Source organism: Hippopotamus amphibius, chromosome 1 (genome assembly GCF_030028045.1).
Source record: "Hippopotamus amphibius kiboko isolate mHipAmp2 chromosome 1, mHipAmp2.hap2, whole genome shotgun sequence".
In the NCBI taxonomy this organism is placed as follows: Eukaryota; Metazoa; Chordata; class Mammalia; order Artiodactyla; family Hippopotamidae; genus Hippopotamus; species Hippopotamus amphibius.
This window is the reverse complement of record NC_080186.1, coordinates 53998298-54018482: the sequence shown is the minus strand read 5'-3', so window position 1 is coordinate 54018482 and position 20185 is coordinate 53998298. Positions and strand designations below refer to the sequence as shown.

Genomic DNA, 20185 nt, shown 5'->3' with positions numbered 1-20185 from the left:
ACTCCCAGACTTAAAATCCTTAACAGTTTCCAACTTTCACAGCCATCTTCTTAAAATGGGGTACATATATCACATATGGTGGTGTTTATATTGGCTCCAGAGGTTTATACTATACTCTACCATTGGCAACAATGAAGAGGCTCCAGGCTCTTATGTGCTCCTGGGAAAACCCCTCCCCACTCCCTCTTCATCACTCATAACCTCTCTACTGCTATCCTGACCATCATCATTAACCCTATTAAACTACGTATCTGTTTATATCAGTTACCAAATCATCGTCTCATCCTCAGAATCTAGTTCCCCTAAAGTTCTGGCATCTCCTCTCCTAACTACTCCTATCCCTCCTCAAATTTCAAATTCAGATACAGAGGGCCAACTGTAAGTTACACATGGATTTTTGACTGAGCACCTACTCCCTGAGCATTGTTCAATGGTCAACTATATAATATGATAGGATCTTTTTTAAAATTATATATGTACATATTTATTTACTTATTTATTTATAACTATTAAAGCAGAAAAAAGTCTGGAAGGTGCTGTGAGATAACAGAAAATATATATATTGGTCTCTGCTACTGATTGCTGGCACAGGGCTCCTGAAACCTGTTTTTTTTGTTTTTGTTTTCCTTGAAACCCTTATAATTTCCTAAGTGATAAGAGCACTAGGAACATCTCTTGTTCTACTGTTTGTCTTTAACCCTTGCCTGACAAAGAGCTCTAAAACCTCTGTACAAAGGGAGATCAACTCCATGATGGGTGATGCTTTAGAGGGCCAGGACAGGGAGGGTGGGAGGGAGTAGCGGGAGGGAGGGGATATGGGGATATATGTATAAATACAGCTGATTCACTTTGGTGTACCTCAAAAACTGGTACAAGAGTGTAAAGCAATTATATTGCAATAAAGAGCTAAAATAAATAAATAAATAAATAAATAAATGTAAAACAAAAACAAAACAAAAAATTAAACCTCTGTAAATTCCTAAGTGATAAGACACTAGGAACATTTTTTGTTCTATTAAAGTGACTCTGAGTGGCAATAAGATGGCTCCTGGATGGGGGGTGGTAACCAAAAGACCAAGCTGTGATTAGAAGCTTGGAATTTTGAGCCCCATCACCCAGTTCTCTAGAGAGGGGAGAGGGACTGGAAATGGAGTTAATACCTTATCATGCCTAAATGAGAAAGCCTCCATAGAATCCCCAAAGTATGGGTTACAGAGAGCTTCCAGATTAGTGAAAACATCCACATACTGGGAGCGTGACCCACTCCAAAACCATGAGAACAGAAGCTCATGCACTTGGGACCCTCCCAGTTGCCCTGTGTGTAATATCTTTCCATTTGGCTGTTCATCTGCAACCTTTATCATATCCTTCAATAAACTAGTAAACATAATAAGGCTTTCCTTTAATTCTGTGAGCTGTTCTAACAAATAATCGAACCTGAAGAGGAGGAGGTCATGGAACTTCTGATTTGGAGCCAAGTCGGACAGAAGTTGTCAGTAACCTGGGGACCTACCACTATAAATTGGAATCTGAAAGAGGGAGCAGTCTCATGGGACTGAGCCCTTAATTTGTGGAATTTGACAGTATCTCCAGGTAGTTAGTATCAAAATTGAGTTGAATCGTAGGACATCCAGTGGGTGCTGCAGAATTGTTTCGTATGGAAAAAAACCCACATATTTTGTGACCAGAAATGTCAAAAGTGAAGTGTTCTGAGTGAAAGTAAAGGAAAAAGACACAGAAGGAGAACTGTAGATTATTCCAATACAGGTGTTAATATTATTTATATCTGGTTATTGAAATTATTGTTTATTTTTCATCCTTTTGTTTGTCCATGTTCTACCAAAAAAATACATATTGCTTTATTAATAAATGTATGAATTTAATACCCATGTGCAGCATATGAGAATACAGCAGGTAATAATTTTAGATTATAGCAGATTTTATAATATATTAAAGTAGCTGGAACTTCCTAGGTGGCACAGTGGTTAAGAATCCGCCTGCCAATGCAGGGGACATGGGTTCAAGCCCTGCTCCAGGAAGATCTAAGCCTGCGAGCAACTAAGCCCGCGAGCCACAACTATTGAGCCCATGTGCTGCAATTACTGAAGCCCGCACGCCTAGAGCCTGTGCTCCGCAGCAAGAGAAGCCACCTTGAAGAGGAGCCCATGCACCACAAGGAAGAGTAGCCCCCACTTGCTGCAACTAGAGAAAACCCATGTGCAGCAACAAAGACCCAATGTAGCCAATAAATAAATAAATAAACTTTAAAAATAAATAAATAAATAAATAAATAAATAAGTTAGCTGTACTTACTATTATTTCAGATGCAAAATACCTTAAAGGATCATCTCCAGCTTCTTCAGACTGCTCAAGGAATTGTGCTGTCAGCAAAGGGCATTTCAAGCTTTTGAAACAACTAAAATTTAAGAAATGGGTAACTATGAATACAGCACTCTGTAAGTATAAAATAACTAGTTTTCACATGAAAAATAACATAAGCACCAATAATTCAACGGCCTGTAAAAATGGTGATATAAGATCCTTCTTACTAGTAATGGGGAGAGTATGAGAATACCTTGCTAGACTCAATGTACAGAGAGTCACTTCCACATCTGGACGATACTAATGGATACTGAATATTTGTCTTAGGACCAGTGCTAGTATATACGTAGTTTTCATTAGTTCAAGGAAAATCAGGACAATGCAGTAATTTTTTTATAAAGCTATATTTGTTTTATTTAGAAAACCAAACTTTATTCTGTGATTAAGCCTTACTTATTTTTTTAGTTAAAACATGTTTTCTTTCATGAAGTAATGGGTTTTATAAATGGTAAAAAATGTTTTAATGTCCTAACCTGACAAAATAAAAAGCTAACAGTGGTTTTAGTCTCAAATTTTTAAAAATAAAATTATTGGTCCATGTAATTCATCCAACAGAGTCCCATATATAATTAAAGCCCTATATATAATTAAAAAGTTTTTAGTAGTCACATTAAAAAAGTAAGACAAGAGAAGTTAATTTTAATAATTTATCTTATTAACCCATATATCAGAAACATTATTTCAATATGTTATCAGTATAAAAATTATTGAGGTATTTTAGTATTTCTTTTAATAACAAGTCTTGAAATCCAGGGAGTATTTTACACTTAGAGCACAAAATTTGGACTAAATATATGTCAAGTGCTGACAGACATATTGAACAGTGTATGTTACATAGCCTATAATACTCCTAGAGCGAATGCTACTGGGTACTCTGCTATTGTTCTTGTCAAATTGGAAGTTCAACTGTCTGGTGCATCTTCTGCTGCTTTCAAAGGGAGAGTAAAAACAAAATTTCCCTGCAGAAAACCAGATTCTTTTTTTTTAAAGCTCTTTATTGGAATATAATTGCTTTACACTGTTGTGCCAGTTTTTGCTGTACAACAAGGTGAAACAGCTGTATTTATACATATATCCCATATGCCCTCCCTCCGACTCCTTCCCGCCCTCCCTATCCCAGCCCTCTAAGTCATCACCCGTCATCAAGTCGATCTCCCTGTGTTATGCAACAGCTTCCCACTAGCTACCTATTTTACATTTGGTAGTGTATACATGTCAATGCTACTCTCTCACTTCGTCCCAGCTTCCCCTTCGCCCCCCACCCTGTGTCCTTAAATCTGCTCTCTACATCTATACCTGCATCTCTATTCTTGCCATGTCACTGGGTTCATCAGTACCATTTTTTTAGATTCCATATATGTGAGTTAGCATACGGTATTTGTTTTTCTCTTTCCTGCTTACTTGGCTCTGTATGACAGACTCTAGGTCCATCCACCTCACCACAAATAACTCAATTTCATTCCTTTTTATAGCTGAGCAATATCCCATTGTATATATGCGCCACATCTTTATCCATTCATCTGTTGATGGATATTTAGATTGCCTCCATGACCTGGCTATTGTAAATAGTGCTGCAATGAACATTATGGTACATGTTTCGTTTTTGATTATGGTTTTCTCTGGGTATATGCCCAGTAGTGGGATTACTGGATCATATGGTCGTTCTATTTTTAGTTTTTTAAGGAACCTCCATACTGTTTTCCATAATGGCTGTACCAATTTACATTGCCACCAACAGTGCAGGAGAGTTTCCTTTTCTTCACACTCTCTCCAATGTTTATTGTTTCTAGATTTTTTGGTGATGGCCATTCTGACCAGTGTGAGGTGATATCTCATGGTGGCTTTGACTTGCATTTCTCTAATGATTAGTGATGTTGAGCATCTTCTCATGTGCCATCTACATGTCTTCTTCATAGAAATGTCTATTTAGGTCTTCCGCCCATTTTTGGATTGGGTTATTTGCTTTTTTAATATTGAGCTACATGAGCTGCTTGTATATTTTGGAGATTAATCCTTTGTCAGTTGCTTTGTTGGTAAATATTGTCTCCCATTCTGAGGGCTGTCTTCTTGTCTTGTTTATGGTTTCTTTTGCTGTGCAAAGGCTTTTAGGTCCCATTTGTTTATTTTTTATTTTATTCCCATTATTCTAGGAGGTGGGTCACAAAGGATCTTGCTTTGATTTATGTCATAGAGTTTTCTGCCTATGTTTTCCTCTAATAAGAGCTTTATAGTGTCTGGCCTTACATTTAGGTCTTTAATCCATTTTGAGTTTATTGTTGTGCATGGTGTTAGGAAGTGTTCTGATTTCATTCTTTTACATGTAGCTGTCCAATTTTCCCAGCACCACTTATTGAAGAGGCTATCTTTTCTCCATTATATATTCTTACCTCCTTTGTCAAAGATAAGCTGCCCATATGTGCTTGGGTTTATCTCTGGGCTCTCTATTCTGTTCCATTGACTTATGTTTCTGTTTCTGTGCCAGTACCATACTGTCTTGATCACTGTAGCCTTGTAGTATAGTTTTAAGTCAGGGAGCCTGATTCCTCCAGCTCCAACTTCAAGGTTGCTTTGGCTATTCAGGGTCTTTTGCATTTCCATACAAGTTGTAAAATTTCTTGTTCTAGTTCTGTGAAAAATGCCATTGGTAATTTAACAGGGATTGCACTGAATCTGTAAATTGCTTTGGGTAGTATAGTCATTTTCACAATGTTGATTCTTCCAATCCAAGAACATGGTATGTCCTTCCATCTGTTTGTATTGTCTCTGATTTCTTTCATCAGTGTCTTATAGTTTTCTGCATATAGGTCTTTTGCCTCCTTAGGCAGGTTTATTCCTAGGTATTTTATTCTTTTTGTTGCAATAGAAAACCAGATTCTTTAAGCTACACCTATCTTTTTCCTCCATTGCTTTTATTCACTTACCATGATGAGTAAAGGCAATCCATGGAAGAATATAAGTAAACTAAACAAATGGATTTTGGTTTTAATTTTTTTTAAATATCAGTGCTTCATTAAATGCCCATATCAACTGAACCCCATATTCTTCTAAAATTCAAAATTTGAAACTAGATTTAAATTTCTACTGCAAACAAATAAAACAAAGAAACATAAAATAACTGAATTATCAATTACTTAAGTCCATTATGAATTGTTCTTAAAAATATACTTACAATTTCAGTATTTCATCCTTTAATTTTTCATTTTCCAATGAGTTTTCCTTGTTATCAATGACATCTTCCACAAAAGGCTTAGTGAACTGTATTAAGGCCTTGCAGCACTGACAAAGGCCATAGTTATCTGCTTGTATTTGTTCTTTTGAGTATGGAACAGGAAGGAGAGATAGCTGACTCCAAAGTGTAGACAATGCTAATCCAACTGAATATGCTTTGTTGTTACGAAGTTTCTGAATCACTAAAACAGAGACCAAGTGGTTATCTGAGGCAGCCTCATCAAGTATGCTAAACGTGGAAGAAGTCCAATAAATGCAGAATTACAACACACATTTCCCACCCCACCCCCCATATTTTGACAACTCTGATATTAGGATGACATATCATAGCTTGACTGGCAGTGTTGTTTTCCTTCTTAGGGGTGCATAAAATAATGAAGCATCTTACAATTATGGCACTTTACAACATATGCCATGAAATTTTGTTTAGGCATGTTTATACCAGGTTACATACTTAAAACAGAAATACTTTTTTCCATATTTTTTGCTTGTTATAAGTATAAAATAAGAACAAGTGTCTTGTAAACTATAAAGCACTGTAAAAATGAAATGTAGTAGTATTAGAATGTTCTGTCTGGAAGACTTTAAATATTTCAAGTGATACAAAGCTGCTGGGCATTCACATTTAAAATAAATTTACTCTAGCTTCTGATTCTGGGTCCTTCTAACAGACTCTGAATTATATGTAGGTTATAAAATGAAAAAGTGGTCTCTTCCCATGCATAAATAACGTTTGCCTTGGTTGCCAAAGTCCATTACTTACCAACACTGTTTTTGCACTCAGTCATGGAAACTTTTCTTTCCACACGTGTTTCATTCTTCAGTAGTACCTTTGTTATTCCCAATCCCAACCTCCTAAGGCAACAGCTGAGCAACGCCCTGCCCAATACTGTTCTTAATTAAGATACAATGCTATAAGACTGAGCACTGCAGAGGCAATCCTTTAAATACGTTTACAGGAAAAATTCTGAATATAAGTTGCAGATAAGAAGGTTAAGCAAAAAGCTATAGGTCACAATAAAGCATATGAAAAAGAGCATAGCATTCAACATTTATTGGGTACCCACTCTGTGCCAGGTATTGCCATCTTTTTATGAGCAGTAGGATTCAAACTGGCATTGCTATTATTAGTTTAAGCAGAGTACTCAATAATTAGGCATAAACTTTACTTTGGTATAGTGTTAACATCTTGGAGTAATATCAAGTAATATCCACAAATAAAACAAGAAACACTCAGATGTCAATATACTCATTACCTGTTTGTAATGGCTGAAGCAAAAGAAGAATAATTTGGGATATCTGTTTTCCAGAGGGCTCTTCAATCAGCTCAAGCAAACCCAACAATAACTCCTTTGGATTACATAACTATAAAAATATTCACAATTGAACCTGTTTAATACAAGTTGTATTTAAAGCCACATGATTATTATTTTTAAAAGGCATATACTGAGATAATACAATTATGTTTGCTTAACAGTAAAAGACCTCATTAAAATGTTTTAAAAAAATACACTAGCAGGGAGAATGGATACATGTATATGTATGGCTGAGTTCCTTTGCTGTGCACCTGAAACTATCATAACATTGTGAATCAGCTATACTCCAATATAAAATAAAAAGTTAAAAAAATAAAATAAACACACCAGCAAAACACAGAGTCTGTGATTCTGTGAAAGCAACAAGTCAAGGGTCTCCTCATGGACATACAACATTTAAGCGTCTTAAATTCTCAACTAATGCAAAAGTTAGAGAAGTAGGGGAAGGGAGAGCCTGATCACCAGAGCTGAGGTTTCCTTTGAGCTTTCTTGTCTACCTCGAAGGCTGCCTTTGTTTCCCAGGGTTTCCAGCAGGTGGGATCTTTCTGTGTCATACTTTCAGGGTATTTAGATGAGTGCAGAGTCTCTTTTATCTTTCCTGAACAGACAAAACTTTGTGTTGCTTTCTGATTGGTCATATCACCTCACTAATTTTGTTTTTCGAAAAGCTCTCATAGTCAATAATATCTAGGGAGTTCCCTCTTTCCAAGTATATATTTGTGTTTATTTACAGTGATCTCTAAGTGGCTTCTTATAATGTCCTTTTTCTTAGAATTTCTCTCTTAACCATCATTTTTGGCTTATAACTCTATTAACCTTTTACTCGGAGTCTCTTTCCAAGGTTGTCAGTGACAACTACTCTATTTCCTACTTCTACTTCCACTGTGATCACTGGCAATCTAGATTTTTCATATTCTTCTAGGGAGCATACCACAGAAGAAAGAGCACTGAGATTTGATTTTAGTTCCAACACTGCCAAAAGATAAGTGTGGCTTTGAACTACCTCTCTAAAGCATGAATTTCACATCTATACAATAAGCTACTTTTTAAAAAACAGAGCTTTTTCAGTCTCTCTTTGAAGATTCTGAATCAGTGGGTCTAAGATGAGGTCAGATAACTTTAGGAAAAATGAAATGGACTTGTCCATCCAATAAATAAGGATGGGCCTTTTCTCTAAAGAGTTCCCTCCTATATCTTCATGAACTAAAAGCTTTCTCACCAAAAACATTAAAGGGAATTATAAAATACTGCTGTGTATTGTGACAAAGAGAATCTAGTTTTGTTAACTTACCTTTACCAACAAATCAAGCACCAGAAAATAATACTTTCTTTTATCATCTTCCTTATCATTCCATAAAAGACATCGAACAACAGGACCAACAAGATTCCAGCCCATATTCTTGATGATGACCTGTAAAAACATGTTCAAAGTACAGTAAAGCAAATACTGCCACCTACAGGACTCTCACAGTGAGCTTTCTTAACCTGGAGGAGCTTACAATTTCCTCTAAAACAGGAAAGACGAGGCAGGTGAATCCATGGACATCTCACCATTGACTTCCTAGGGCTGGCTGCTGACAGGTAACATTCTAAAATAATTTTTAATACTTTCACTGAGGAAACGTGAATGGGCCTTTACTTTTAATCAGGTAATTTGTCTTTCTCAGGATTTAAGGAGTTCCTCGATTTCCAACAAGAGAGTTAATATGCTTAATATGAGCAACATTTAATTTTTATGGAGAATTTTGCTCCCCATTCATAAAGAAATCCAGCCAACACTCATGAACCTTTTAAAGTTCACTGGAGAATCTCTAAATATATTATAATCATGTAACTTATATAAAAGAAGGGGATACCGCTTCATTAATTTTCTCTTCTACAAACAAGCAGCTTCTATTCTCAAAGATATTTCAAAATGTTTACATAAGTAAAAGTTTATTTTTATAATTAATGATTCACATTCATTATCAAAGCCACTGATTCTCTTTTTTCTTTCTTTTTTCCAAAGCAATTATCATTTAATTAAGATGTATTATAGGCTGCCAATTGTTTGGAGCAAAGGGAAAGCCTTCACCCCAGTTTCTCAACATCTGGCCTTTGGATGACTTAAAAGATAAAAGGAGATACCAGAACATTTTTATGACTGAGTAACAGTTTCTAGAAATTTTCCGTTAAATAGAAAAACTTTTTCAGTTATTTGCTTCTCGTGATTAGAACTTGGTGACATGTTTTACTGTAAGTGTTCAGCTTATTGAAATACAACACAAAATAGAAAATGTTGCAATGCAAAAATGAAATGTCAGTGTCATTTTCTTTTTAAGGCAGGAAAGTCAGTTTTCTAGCCAGTCTCTATTTTCCCTTCAAGTGTGCTGATTTTCCACTTTCCCCGGCCTATTTTTTAAAGTTCTCTTTCTTAATTTATGCTTTTTCAAAATCAACTTTAACAAACAGAAATTCCTTACTAACCATTCTAAACTTAGAAATCTAAGTTTTAGTTCATAAAGAACTTTTCAAAAGAAAAAATACAAACCACCCCAGAGCAAAACCACTGATTTTCAAAACTTTTAACAATATACTCCACTTCTCTGGCCTGTATTCTACTTCAACTCATTAGTATTTATCAAGCATATATGTCAGGTCCCTAGAATATTCTAGATGCAGGAAATAAAGCAAGAAACACATCAGATAAGAAATCTATCCTCAGGACTTCCTAGGTGGCGCAGTGGTTAAGAATCTGCCTGCCAATGCAGGGGACACAGATTTGATCCCTGCCCCAGGAAGACACCACATGGCACGGAGCAACTAAGCCCGTGCGCCATAACTATTGAGCCTGCGCTCTAGAGCCCATGAGCCACAACTATTGAGCCCATATGCCACAACTACTGAAACCCACGTGCCTAGAGCCCATGCTCTGCAACAAGAGAGGCTACCACAATGAGGAGCCTGCACACCACAAGGAAGACCACAACTAGAGAATGCCCATGTGCAGCAACAAAGACCCAACACAGCCAATGAAATAAATTAATTAATTAAAAAAAAATCTATCCTCATAGAGTTTACATTCTAGGTTCATTCGAAAGAAAATACATCTAGGGGCTTCCTAGGTGGCGCAGTGGTTGATAATCCACCTGCCAATGCAGGGGACACGGGTTCAATCGCTGCTCCAGGAAGATCCCACATGCCGCAGAGCAACTAAGCCCATGTGCCACAACTACTGAGCCTGTGCTTTAGAGCCCGTTAGCCACAACTATTGAGCCCATGTGCTGCAACTACTGAAGCCCACGCACCTAGAGCCCGTGCTCCACAACAAGAGGAGCCACAGCAATGAGAAGCCCGCGCACCACAACGAACAGTAGCCCCCACTCACCGCAACTAAAGAAAGCCCATGCACAGCAAAAAGGAGACCCAACAAAGCCAATAAGATAAATAAATTAATTAATTTAAAAAAAGAGAAAGAAAATACATCTAGGAAGAAGACAAATAAGTACAATACTCCCTCTGTGACCCATCTTGTAAGATAACAGAGTATGAAGTATAGCAGGAAAATAGTCACTTCTACCTGGGGAAGGCAAGAGAGGCTTCCCAGAATAGGTGATGGCTATGCTAAGGCTTGTTAAAGAAATAGAAGTTTATCAGGCACAGATAGGTAGGAAATAAATTGAAGGCTCTGAAACAGCTTTCTGCTAGGACTTAACATGTCCTAGAGAACTAGTAACAGAAAATGTCAAGGTATGTGGACATGTAGTACACAAAAGAGGAAAAGAGATGTTATCTGTTTACATCTTCATTTATCAACTGGACATTTTAATCTTTGTCTTATCAATCTGCATGAGGTCCCTATATGTTAATATTCACTTCATTGTATTTACGACAAATTATCATTAGGTTTTTTCGCTGTCCTAATTTTCTACATAGCAAAATATAGTGATTTTTTCTTTGGTCCCTTTTCTAGTGCTTTTAGGTCTAAAATGGATTTCCCTTTGAGATTTATAAACACTAATTTAAATCAAAAAAGTATATCTATCTATATACAGATATATCTATCTATATATCACCTTTCTTTTCATTCAGTAAGATTTACATTGGAAACATGGCATAAAATGAAGGCTTAAATTGATTTTTTAAAAACAAATAGCAAAACAATCATGTTTTTTATCTAATAGGATAGACAGTTCCATTGAGCTCTCTGAATATTCTTTTCATACTAGTTATTTCTTCTGCCTGGCACACTCTTACCCAGACAGTCCCATAGTCTACTATGGGACTATCTCTGCTTCCTTCAAATTTCTGTGCAATTTCACCTAACACAACTCATTTCCCTAACCATGCTGCTTTATTCTCTATAGAATTTATCACTTTCTAACCTACTAAATTAATTTATCATGTACGTATCTGTCTCTGTTAGAATTTGAAATCCATATGGAAAAGTGATTTTTGTTCACTACTGTACCTATTCTCAGCAACTAGAGTAGGGCCTGTTACAAAACAGATGTTCCACAAATACAGACTGAATGATGTCTATTACTTCTAAGCATGAAAAATTATCCTCCCTCGAAAGATGTGATATTCTGTCCTGTTTTCTTCTATCTTTTGTGTGGCCTGACTTCTAATATTTAGGTCTTTACTCATCAGGAATTTATATGTTATTAAAACATATATATTATAATTTTCCAAATTACTAAATATTTATTCCATCATTACTTGTTAAATAAGCCTATATGCACTTTTAAAAATTTAACTTAGTTCCCGGGAGACTCTACTTTCCAACCAAGCACTTCTTTCTCTTTTCACGGCCCTTCTTCAACCATATAAGTGATTCTCTGAAAATAATTAACTATAAGAGAAATTCCAGATTTGAATACGATTTTACATATCTGGGTTGAAAAAAAGACTTCTAATAACATATTTCACAATCATAATCTCAGCTGCAAGGTATCCAGTCATTATGTAAATAGTGAATAGTTATGAGGAAGGAGAATAAATACTAAGTGTCCATAAGCTACACCTTGTTTAGTTTAATACTAGCAACCCTACCAGGTAAAAGTATCATCCCCAACTGACAGATGAGAATGCCGAAGTTTAGAGATTAAACTGAGATGCCTAATGTCCAACAGCTAAAATGTGCAAAGCCAGGATTTGCATATAAGCCTGTCCAGCACCAAAGCCCATGGTTTTCCCACTATGTTAGTGGTTCTCAATGGGGGCAATTTTGTTCCCAATCTACCAGGGGTCATTTGGCATTGCCTGGAGACATTTTTGATTGTCATTAGTGGGGTGACAACTGCTACAAAATATCAATAGTGCCAATGTTGAAAATCCATGCACTAGTCTCTTAGGACAAACCACCATTCCTGTGACTTAAAAAAAAAACAACTTGATCACTCTTGACTGTGTCACCTGCAAGAAAACTAAGGTGCAGTTTTTAATCTCTGTCTTATAAATATCTGAACATTTGAGTTTAGAAGACCACACATTACAAGGGTGATTCTCAAGCTATTAAGGCTAAGCCTCACTATGCTTAAGTCTATCACAATCACCTAATCTCTAAGAGTCACACACAAATCTACATCTTAATCTATTTCTCTACTGAGCTCTAAACATTACTTTTCAATTGCCTGCTGCATCTGAAACCAGGCTGCACAGGTCTGAATGCCAGATGTCACATAAAAGCTAAGTTACTTTTGGGCAAATCACTTACCTTTCAGTGACTCTTTCCTTATCTAGAAAATCCTATCTCACGGGATTTGGGAGAGACTGAGTTAAAAGATATAAAGCATCTAAGACACTATCTGGCACATGGTCGGTGCTCAATAAATAACAGCTTTTATTAATTTTCTCATTAGCTAAAAGTAAGGTACTTTCAAAGGTTATCCTCTCAAGCAATTGGAAAAAAATCAAAGAGTTAAAGAAAGCATTAAATTTGTTTTATTTGGGGCTACAAAGGTATTATAAACATATCAAAAAGAAATGTACTAAATAAAATGTCCTAATTTTTATTAAAAAAATTATAAATAAAAAGGGATAAGCCCTTTGAACTAATAAGAGATTCTATAACAATGTATGATTAAAAAGTTTTAGTAATCTCCTAAACACAATCAAGGTGCCCTGGATATAATCCTAGGCCAGCATGACTGGATTGTGATATCAACAAAGAAAACTTTTTTTTTGGCTGCACCCCATGGCATGCGGGATCTTAGTTCCCTGAGCAGGGATTGAACCTGTGCCCCCTGCAGTGGAAGCACGGGGTCCTAACACTTGATTGCTAGGGAAGTCCCTACAAACAAAACTTCTGTACAAATAAATAGGACTATAAATGAAGAAAGAATATGTTCCTGTAAAGAAGATGATCTTCCCTTATACAAGAAGTGGGGGAAGGGAAGATTCAAAGACGCAAAATTAGGTAGTTTTCTCAACACTGTGTCCCAGCTATTCCTGATCCCAAAAAGATCCTTTCCCGCTGTGCAGAATGATTTCTCAGACAATCACAGCTGGATGATATTGGCCAGTAAGGTCATCCAGCTCTCCCAAAATATTATCTTACTCAATATTTGGTTTTCCATATACATCTAGCTGAAGGAAAAGAATGTGCTGATGACCAAAAATGAATATGTAGCCTGCCTGATACTTATATTCTCAATGTAAAATTGCTGATTCAATTGTCACTTTGATCTCTAAACCAGAAGTAATCCCTGCTCTTCTACTGAATTTTACTTATATTTCAACTATAACACTTATTCTGGAGAAGCTAAATGAGTTAACAGACATAAAACATCTGTTTATTCTGCCTCCTTATTGCTAGTTCTTTACATGTTTATCTCTTCCACCAGACTGTAAGCACCTTAAAGTATATAATTAGTCCTAATTCCTTTTAATTTTCCATAGTTTTCTACTGTGGAAGTTTTATTGTTTGTTTTTTTTCTTTTTGAGAACTTTTATTGAGATATAATTGACATACAATAAACTGCACGTATTTAAAGTGTACAATTTGACATTTTTTTCTTATTAGTAATGTATATATGGCAATCCCAATCTCCCAATTCATCCTACCCCAACCCCCCTCCCCCCAATCTTCTGTGGAAATTTAAGTTGATTCTTAAATGTTTGCTGAAAAAAAAGAATGGATGAATAATAGCATCATGTGGCTATTCTCTTCCTAGTAAAGACTGAAAAGTACATATAAAGATTGTACTTACCTTATTCTTTTCATTTTGAATAATTTCTAATAGCTGATCTATGTGCCCTTCATCTATGCATCTTTGGCCTGCTAACTGAAACAGGCCAAAATCTTCTTCTTTAAAGTCTTGCTCTTCTAGGATTTGCTGGCAAAAACAAAATAAACAAAAAAACAATCAGCTTAGGCAAATGGAAATTCAATAACTACTTGATTTATCTAACTCTAAAAAAAGAAATCTGTTTAAGTTCTAGATAAGTTGCACATAAGCATATGTATGAAAATTAGGATTAGCCTAAAAAATACTTTAATAAATCATCTTGAAATCGACCATTCCAAAGAACTCTGTGATAAGAATTAGTATTGAAATTAAAAAGATTATTTCTCCAAGTTACATACTCCAATCTGTCTTCCAGCCTTCATGCTATATTTATACATAGGTCAAAAAAGGCAAGGATTAAAGAAGATTAACAATTTGCGTGACTGTAGATGTAATTAAAAATCATCTGTGCTCTGTGCATATTTTGAAATGTTAACTTCAAGAAGAAAAAAGAAGAAAGAATTACTTACACATCTCTTTACTACGGACTGAAGTTCCTCCACAGCCATTCCTCCTTATTTTTCCTAGTTTTGATGCTGAAATGCACTAATATAAAACACCCTGTTAACTATCAGTAATACTATATTGAAGTATTAATAAATTGTTCCCTTCTGATGAATTATTAATAAATACAACAAAGAAAATGGAAAGTTTTAAAGCTGAAATGTTTTTACTGAATGTTAATATGTTAGCCTAAGAAAATTAAATTAAAAAAACAAACAGGAGGCTTCCTGTTTCATCTTTTAAGCTTTCTTGGAGCATAATTTTCAAAGATAAACTCAAGGAAAAAAAATCCTCTAGTGCACTCCCAAGAAGCAGCGCAAATTTGGACTGTAAGGGCTTTAAAAAGGCAGACTTTTTTTTTTTTCCAAAAGATGGGCCTGAAATCAGTTCTAATCATCAGGGATTTTTTTATTTTTTAACGTCCCACTTGACAGAAATTGGAGTGCAACACAACTCACCCAGGGAGGGTGAAAGCTGAGATGCCCTCTATCCCAAGTGTGACCGGGGCATTTGTAAGAGATGCAGTCCCCCCAATATAATCAATCGAGCTAGTGAAATCACTAAATCGCACGGAAACAAGGCAACAGGCGGCCCTCAGGACAACACCGTTCCGTTCCCGCAGGCCGCCGTTTCCCCCGGCGGGAAAGGCCCGTTCCAAAGCGCGTTCCAAGCCCCGCAGAGACCGCGGGGGTCGGCCGGATCCTCACAGCAGCGCGCTCCAGGGCGGGTAAAACCCCAGCCCGCGTGCAGGCGGCATCCAAGGGAAGCCATTTCTCCCGGTTCCTGCCTGCGGCGACCTTCGGGCCCTAGACCTCGCGGGGACCGTCGGCCCGCGGTGCCGGGTCCTCCACGGCTCATCGCCTACGGCGAGCCCCGGCCGCCCCGGACCCCCGGCGCACTCGCTTACCCGCCGGGGTCCTCGCCCCTCTCGCAGCCCTCTGCCTCCTCCTCCGCCTCCTACTCCCCCCCCCCCACCCCTCGCCGAACTGGCCGCTTTCCGGGCCCCGCCCCGCCCCGCCGGCCCCGCCCCGCGCTACGCGGCGGGAGGCGGAGTCTTGGGGGAAAGACGCCCGGGTCGGTTCCGACTCTGATGACGCTTGCCATGGCCGACTGGGTCTGGCTGAGCTCTGCCGGCCGCAAGGCCCAGGGTCCCCGCGCCTCCCGAAACGTCGCAGGTAGGAAGAAGGGCCTGTTCCCACGATTGGAACTGAGAACTGCGCCCCGACAGAATTCCAGACTGAGGCGTGCGGGGCGCTTCCGAAAGGGGACGTCTTCGGGGCAGAGAAGGCCGGGAGCTTCCCACCGCCCGACTCTCGCCTTCTGGGAAAGACCTTCGGCCGGACCCCCACCTCTTTACACTAGTGTTCCAAGATTTCCCCCAGAATGGGCTGTGCTGCAGGCTCTGAGGGAATGAGCAGTAGAGGTCCTGGGAGCCTGCAGCTGGGGTCACCAGAGTGGGCAAGTGACCAGGGCAGCGTCGGTAGGGCAAGTGCAACTGGCCTTGACCCCAGCACAGGCCCTCCTTCCAGATGTACTGCTGCTTTGATGCCCTGGTTCTCTGAGGTGTCAGACCCCTCTTTACCCGGGAACGAACATTTAGGGAGACGGAGAGACGTTGCCCCAGATCTCATTCAGGAGAGCTTAACTATGCAGCTGTGATGCAAGAGAAAATTTAATCCTGAAATACATTTTAACCAAGAAGAATAATTAGTTTGCAAAACCAAATTGGATTCCCTTCCCATTTCATTTGATTTTCACACAGGATTGGAAGTGAAATGTGTGGAAAAGAAGAAAAGATGGTCTACAGTTTATTTGGGCAAGAATCTGTCCTGTAACCTGGTGTGTCTGTGTAGACTTGACCTACTGTTTTTTGTTTCTTTTAATTGTAGGTACTAAGCAGGCAAGTGCCTTGAAACAAGAAGATGCTTCTAAAAGGTATGGGAACTACTCAGACAGCTGCTTTCACTTATCTGTTAATCACAGATTAACAGAGTAGTGGTCCAATTAATATTAATTGAACCATTTTAAGAAACAATAATGGGTGCTACCTCAGAGAAAATTATTTTGAGAGAAGGAGATCTGGGAAGTACTGTAAATTCTCATATAGACTGTTATTTCCCCTACTCCACACCTTAAGAAAGCCAAATTGACACTTTTAGATTGCTGGTGAAGGTATGAGCCTCTGTAGAAAGATGTCAGTGGGAATAAACATTCCTGAATTAACCAGGTACTTTTTCCCCATCTCCTCAGATAGTCTCCCTTTTTTGCTTTGTATGCCAGAGACTCCAAGAAACATTTTTTGTTGCTGCTATTCTTTGTTTACATCATGTCTGTATTTTCAGCAAAAATTTTCCTGTACTGTTTATAGGCTTCTCCTAAAAAGGCAAGCTTTATCTCCTGTCACAAAAGCTTTTTTGAATAGGTATAGTTTATGAAGATGATTAAAATACACATATCTATAAGGTGTTATTGGCTTTGGCCTTAATTTACTTAATTTACTCATTTTTTCAAAAACTATATACTGAATGTAAAATGTCAGATTTGTGTTAGGCCCTGAGGATGTGATTTTTTTTTTTTAAGCTCTTTATTGGAATATAATTGCTTTACACTCTTGTACCAGTTTTTGAGGTACACCAAAGTCAATCAGCTGTATTTATACACATATCCCCATATTCCCTCCCTCCTGTGACTCCCTCCTACCCTCCCCGTCCCGGCCCTCTAAGTGAGGATATGATTTTTAAAGTTTTTTTTTTAATTCAGCTATAGTTGATTTACAATATTATATTAGTTTCAGATGTACAACGTAAAGATTAAATATTTTTATAGATTATACTACATTGAAAGTTATTACAAAATTATGGCTAAATTTGCCTGTGTCATACAATACATCCTTGTTGCTTATTTATTTTATACATAGTTTGTATCTCTTAATCCCATGCCCCACTCTTCCCCCTCCCCCTGCTGTCTCCCCACTGGTAACCACTAGTTTTTCCTCTATATAAGTGATCTCATATAATATTTGTCTTTCTTTGTCTGAGTTAATTCATTAAGCGTAATACCCTCTAGGTACATCCACGTTGTTACAAATTGCAGAATTTCATTCTTTTTTTATGGCTGGGTAGTATTCCATGGCATGTATAAACCACATCTTTATCCATTCATCTGTTGATAGACATTTAGTTTGCTTTTTAAATCTTGGCTATTGTAAATAATGTTGCTATGAACATTGGGGTACATGTATCTTTTCAAACTAGTGTTGTAATTTTCTTCAGTTATATACCCAGAAGTGGAGTTGCTGGATCATGTGGTAGTTCTATTTTCAGCTTTTTAGGGAACCTCTATACTGTTTTCCACAGTGGCTATAGCAATTTACATTCCCACCAGCAATGTAGGAGGGTTCCCTTTTCTCCACATCCTCTCCAACATTTGTTATTTGTAGACCCTTTGATGATAGCCATTCTGACAGGTGTGAGGTGGTTTTAATTAGCATTTCTAAGATGATTAGCAACATTGAGCATTTTTTCATATGCTTGTTGACCATATATATATATAGCCTTAGGAAAAATGTCTATGTAGGTTTTCTGCCCATTTTTAAATTGTGGTGTTTGTGTTTTTTGACATTGAGCTGTATGAGCTGTTTATATATTTTGGATATTAACCCCTTATTAGTCATATCATTTGCAAGTATTTTCTCCCATTCAGTAGGTTATCTTTTCGTTTTGTTGATGGTTTCCTTTTCTGTGCAAAAGCTTTTAAGTTTAATTAGGTCCCATTTGTTTGTTTTTACGTTTGTTTCCTTTGCCTTATGAGACAGATACAAAAAAAATATTGCTGAGGTTTATGTCAAAGAGTTCTGCCTGTGTTCTCTTCTGGGAGTTTTATGGTTTCAGAGGCTCCAGGGATATGATTTTGAATGGAATAGACACAGTTCTTGTCTAGTGGAACAGAGAAATACCAATTCAATTACCACAAATAAATACATAATTACAAATTATTATAAATACTATAAAGGAAAAGACTGTGATGGAGAAACTAAAAACAGGAGTCAAATAAAGCTGGAGGTTGGCAGGAAGGGTGATAGGTTTTCAGGGAAAGGCTTCTCTGAGAAAGTAATAATTAAGCTAAGACCTGAAGCCTAAGTAGGCATTTATCAGACCGGGAGGAGCGAGGAGAGACCTCCAGCCAGAAGTGGCAATATGTTTGACAAGAAAAAGCTTGGTCATTTAAAGAAAGAATTGATGCTCAGAGTGGTGTGCAGAATTCTGAGTAAAGGAAGAAAGGAGCATGGGAAAAGGTGAGAGGTGGGATTCTATTCAAACATTACCGGGTAGGCCATGGTGAGAAATTTGGATTTTCTAAGTGCAAATGGGAAAATTTAAATAAAGTAGTAGAATTTAAAACTTTTAAGATGTTAGGGATAGTGGTCATCTGGGAGTGGAGAAATTAGATGAATTTGAGATCTGTTTTGAGGAGTATTTTCCTGTGGAGCAGCATGATTATACTGACTGGGCTTCAGGAAATATTACAGGAGTAAAGTTTAGTTAATAATGATAACGATGGTAATTTGCAACTCTCTTCAACATGGATCTCAACATGGATCTGACCACAAACCTGAGGGGATTATATTTTATTCTAAGCACTATGATTTGAAGAATATAGATAAGCTGCAATGTATTTTGAGCAGATCACCTAGGATGATGAAACAATTAAAAATCCTGGGCATAACCAACTAGTTGTTGAGAGAAGTAATCCTTCATAAATTTATTCCAACTGAAAAGCACTTCTACATTCATTCCAGGTGAATAGTATTAAGCCAGAAATAAAAGAGCTTTGCAAAAATGTAAAACAATTTCGCTCTTCACAGTAAATTCTTCATTTAAAAATATGTTAACATGTAATGGGTGCATGACTGTTAAATGAAGTAATAAGTGAATGCTTGAAATGTTTCCCACCTTTAATCCTAGTATGGTAAATATCAACAGATATAATCTACATAAGCAAAAGCTAAGAGTGTAAAGGAGCACTGAGACCAAAAAGTTTGAGAACTACTTCTGTGACCACACTGCCTGTCATCATTTGGGATAGAGGGCAGCAGTGAGACAGGGCTATCCATGGGCAACAGCTATAGGTATCCATCAGTTAAGAGTGTGGCTGTTCCTGCAGGTTGAGGTAGTTAACTGCTTGAATCAGCAACTGTTGATGCACATTCTCTTCTGATCTTAGTATGTGACATAGCTTTTATTGATAGGCAGCAAAATGAGAAAAATAAAATAATGTTTTTCGTAAAGCTAAATGTATTTAATACAAAGAACTGTCTTTTAATCTTTGTCCATGTCTTTTTTACATCTTTGATGTAAGATTGGTCTTTATGACATGGTGGGAAAACAAGTGTTAATTGCAAGTTTCTTCTTGTTTTCATGTCCCTGTTTGTCCCTAGCTGGCAATCTTGTGTCATTTCTCCAAATTTTTTTGTAAAATATATTG

The 20185-nt window shown here is 37.4% G+C and overlaps 2 protein-coding genes across 3 annotated transcripts in view; one reads left to right on the top strand and one right to left on the bottom strand.

Annotated features, from left to right (window-relative positions):
* The window catches only part of GLMN (glomulin, FKBP associated protein), a 48202-nt gene extending 32504 nt beyond the window's left edge, over window positions 1-15698 (bottom strand). For both annotated transcript variants that reach the window (XM_057713053.1, XM_057713063.1), the window contains exons 1-7: window positions 15609-15698; window positions 14668-14743; window positions 14120-14245; window positions 8218-8337; window positions 6867-6975; window positions 5552-5792; window positions 2314-2416 (exon numbers count right to left, since the gene is read on the bottom strand). In XM_057713053.1, the coding sequence (XP_057569036.1) occupies window positions 2314-2416; window positions 5552-5792; window positions 6867-6975; window positions 8218-8337; window positions 14120-14245; window positions 14668-14706 (738 nt within the window). In that variant the 5' untranslated portion in view covers window positions 14707-14743; window positions 15609-15698. The remainder of the gene's footprint in view (window positions 1-2313; window positions 2417-5551; window positions 5793-6866; window positions 6976-8217; window positions 8338-14119; window positions 14246-14667; window positions 14744-15608) is intronic.
* A 70-nt stretch (window positions 15699-15768) lies between these two features.
* Window positions 15769-20185, top strand: part of RPAP2 (RNA polymerase II associated protein 2) — a 76791-nt gene continuing 72374 nt past the window's right edge. Inside the window, exons 1-2 of the mRNA XM_057713028.1 lie at window positions 15769-15876; window positions 16591-16636. Of these exons, the coding sequence (XP_057569011.1) occupies window positions 15792-15876; window positions 16591-16636 (131 nt within the window). The 5' untranslated portion in view covers window positions 15769-15791. The remainder of the gene's footprint in view (window positions 15877-16590; window positions 16637-20185) is intronic.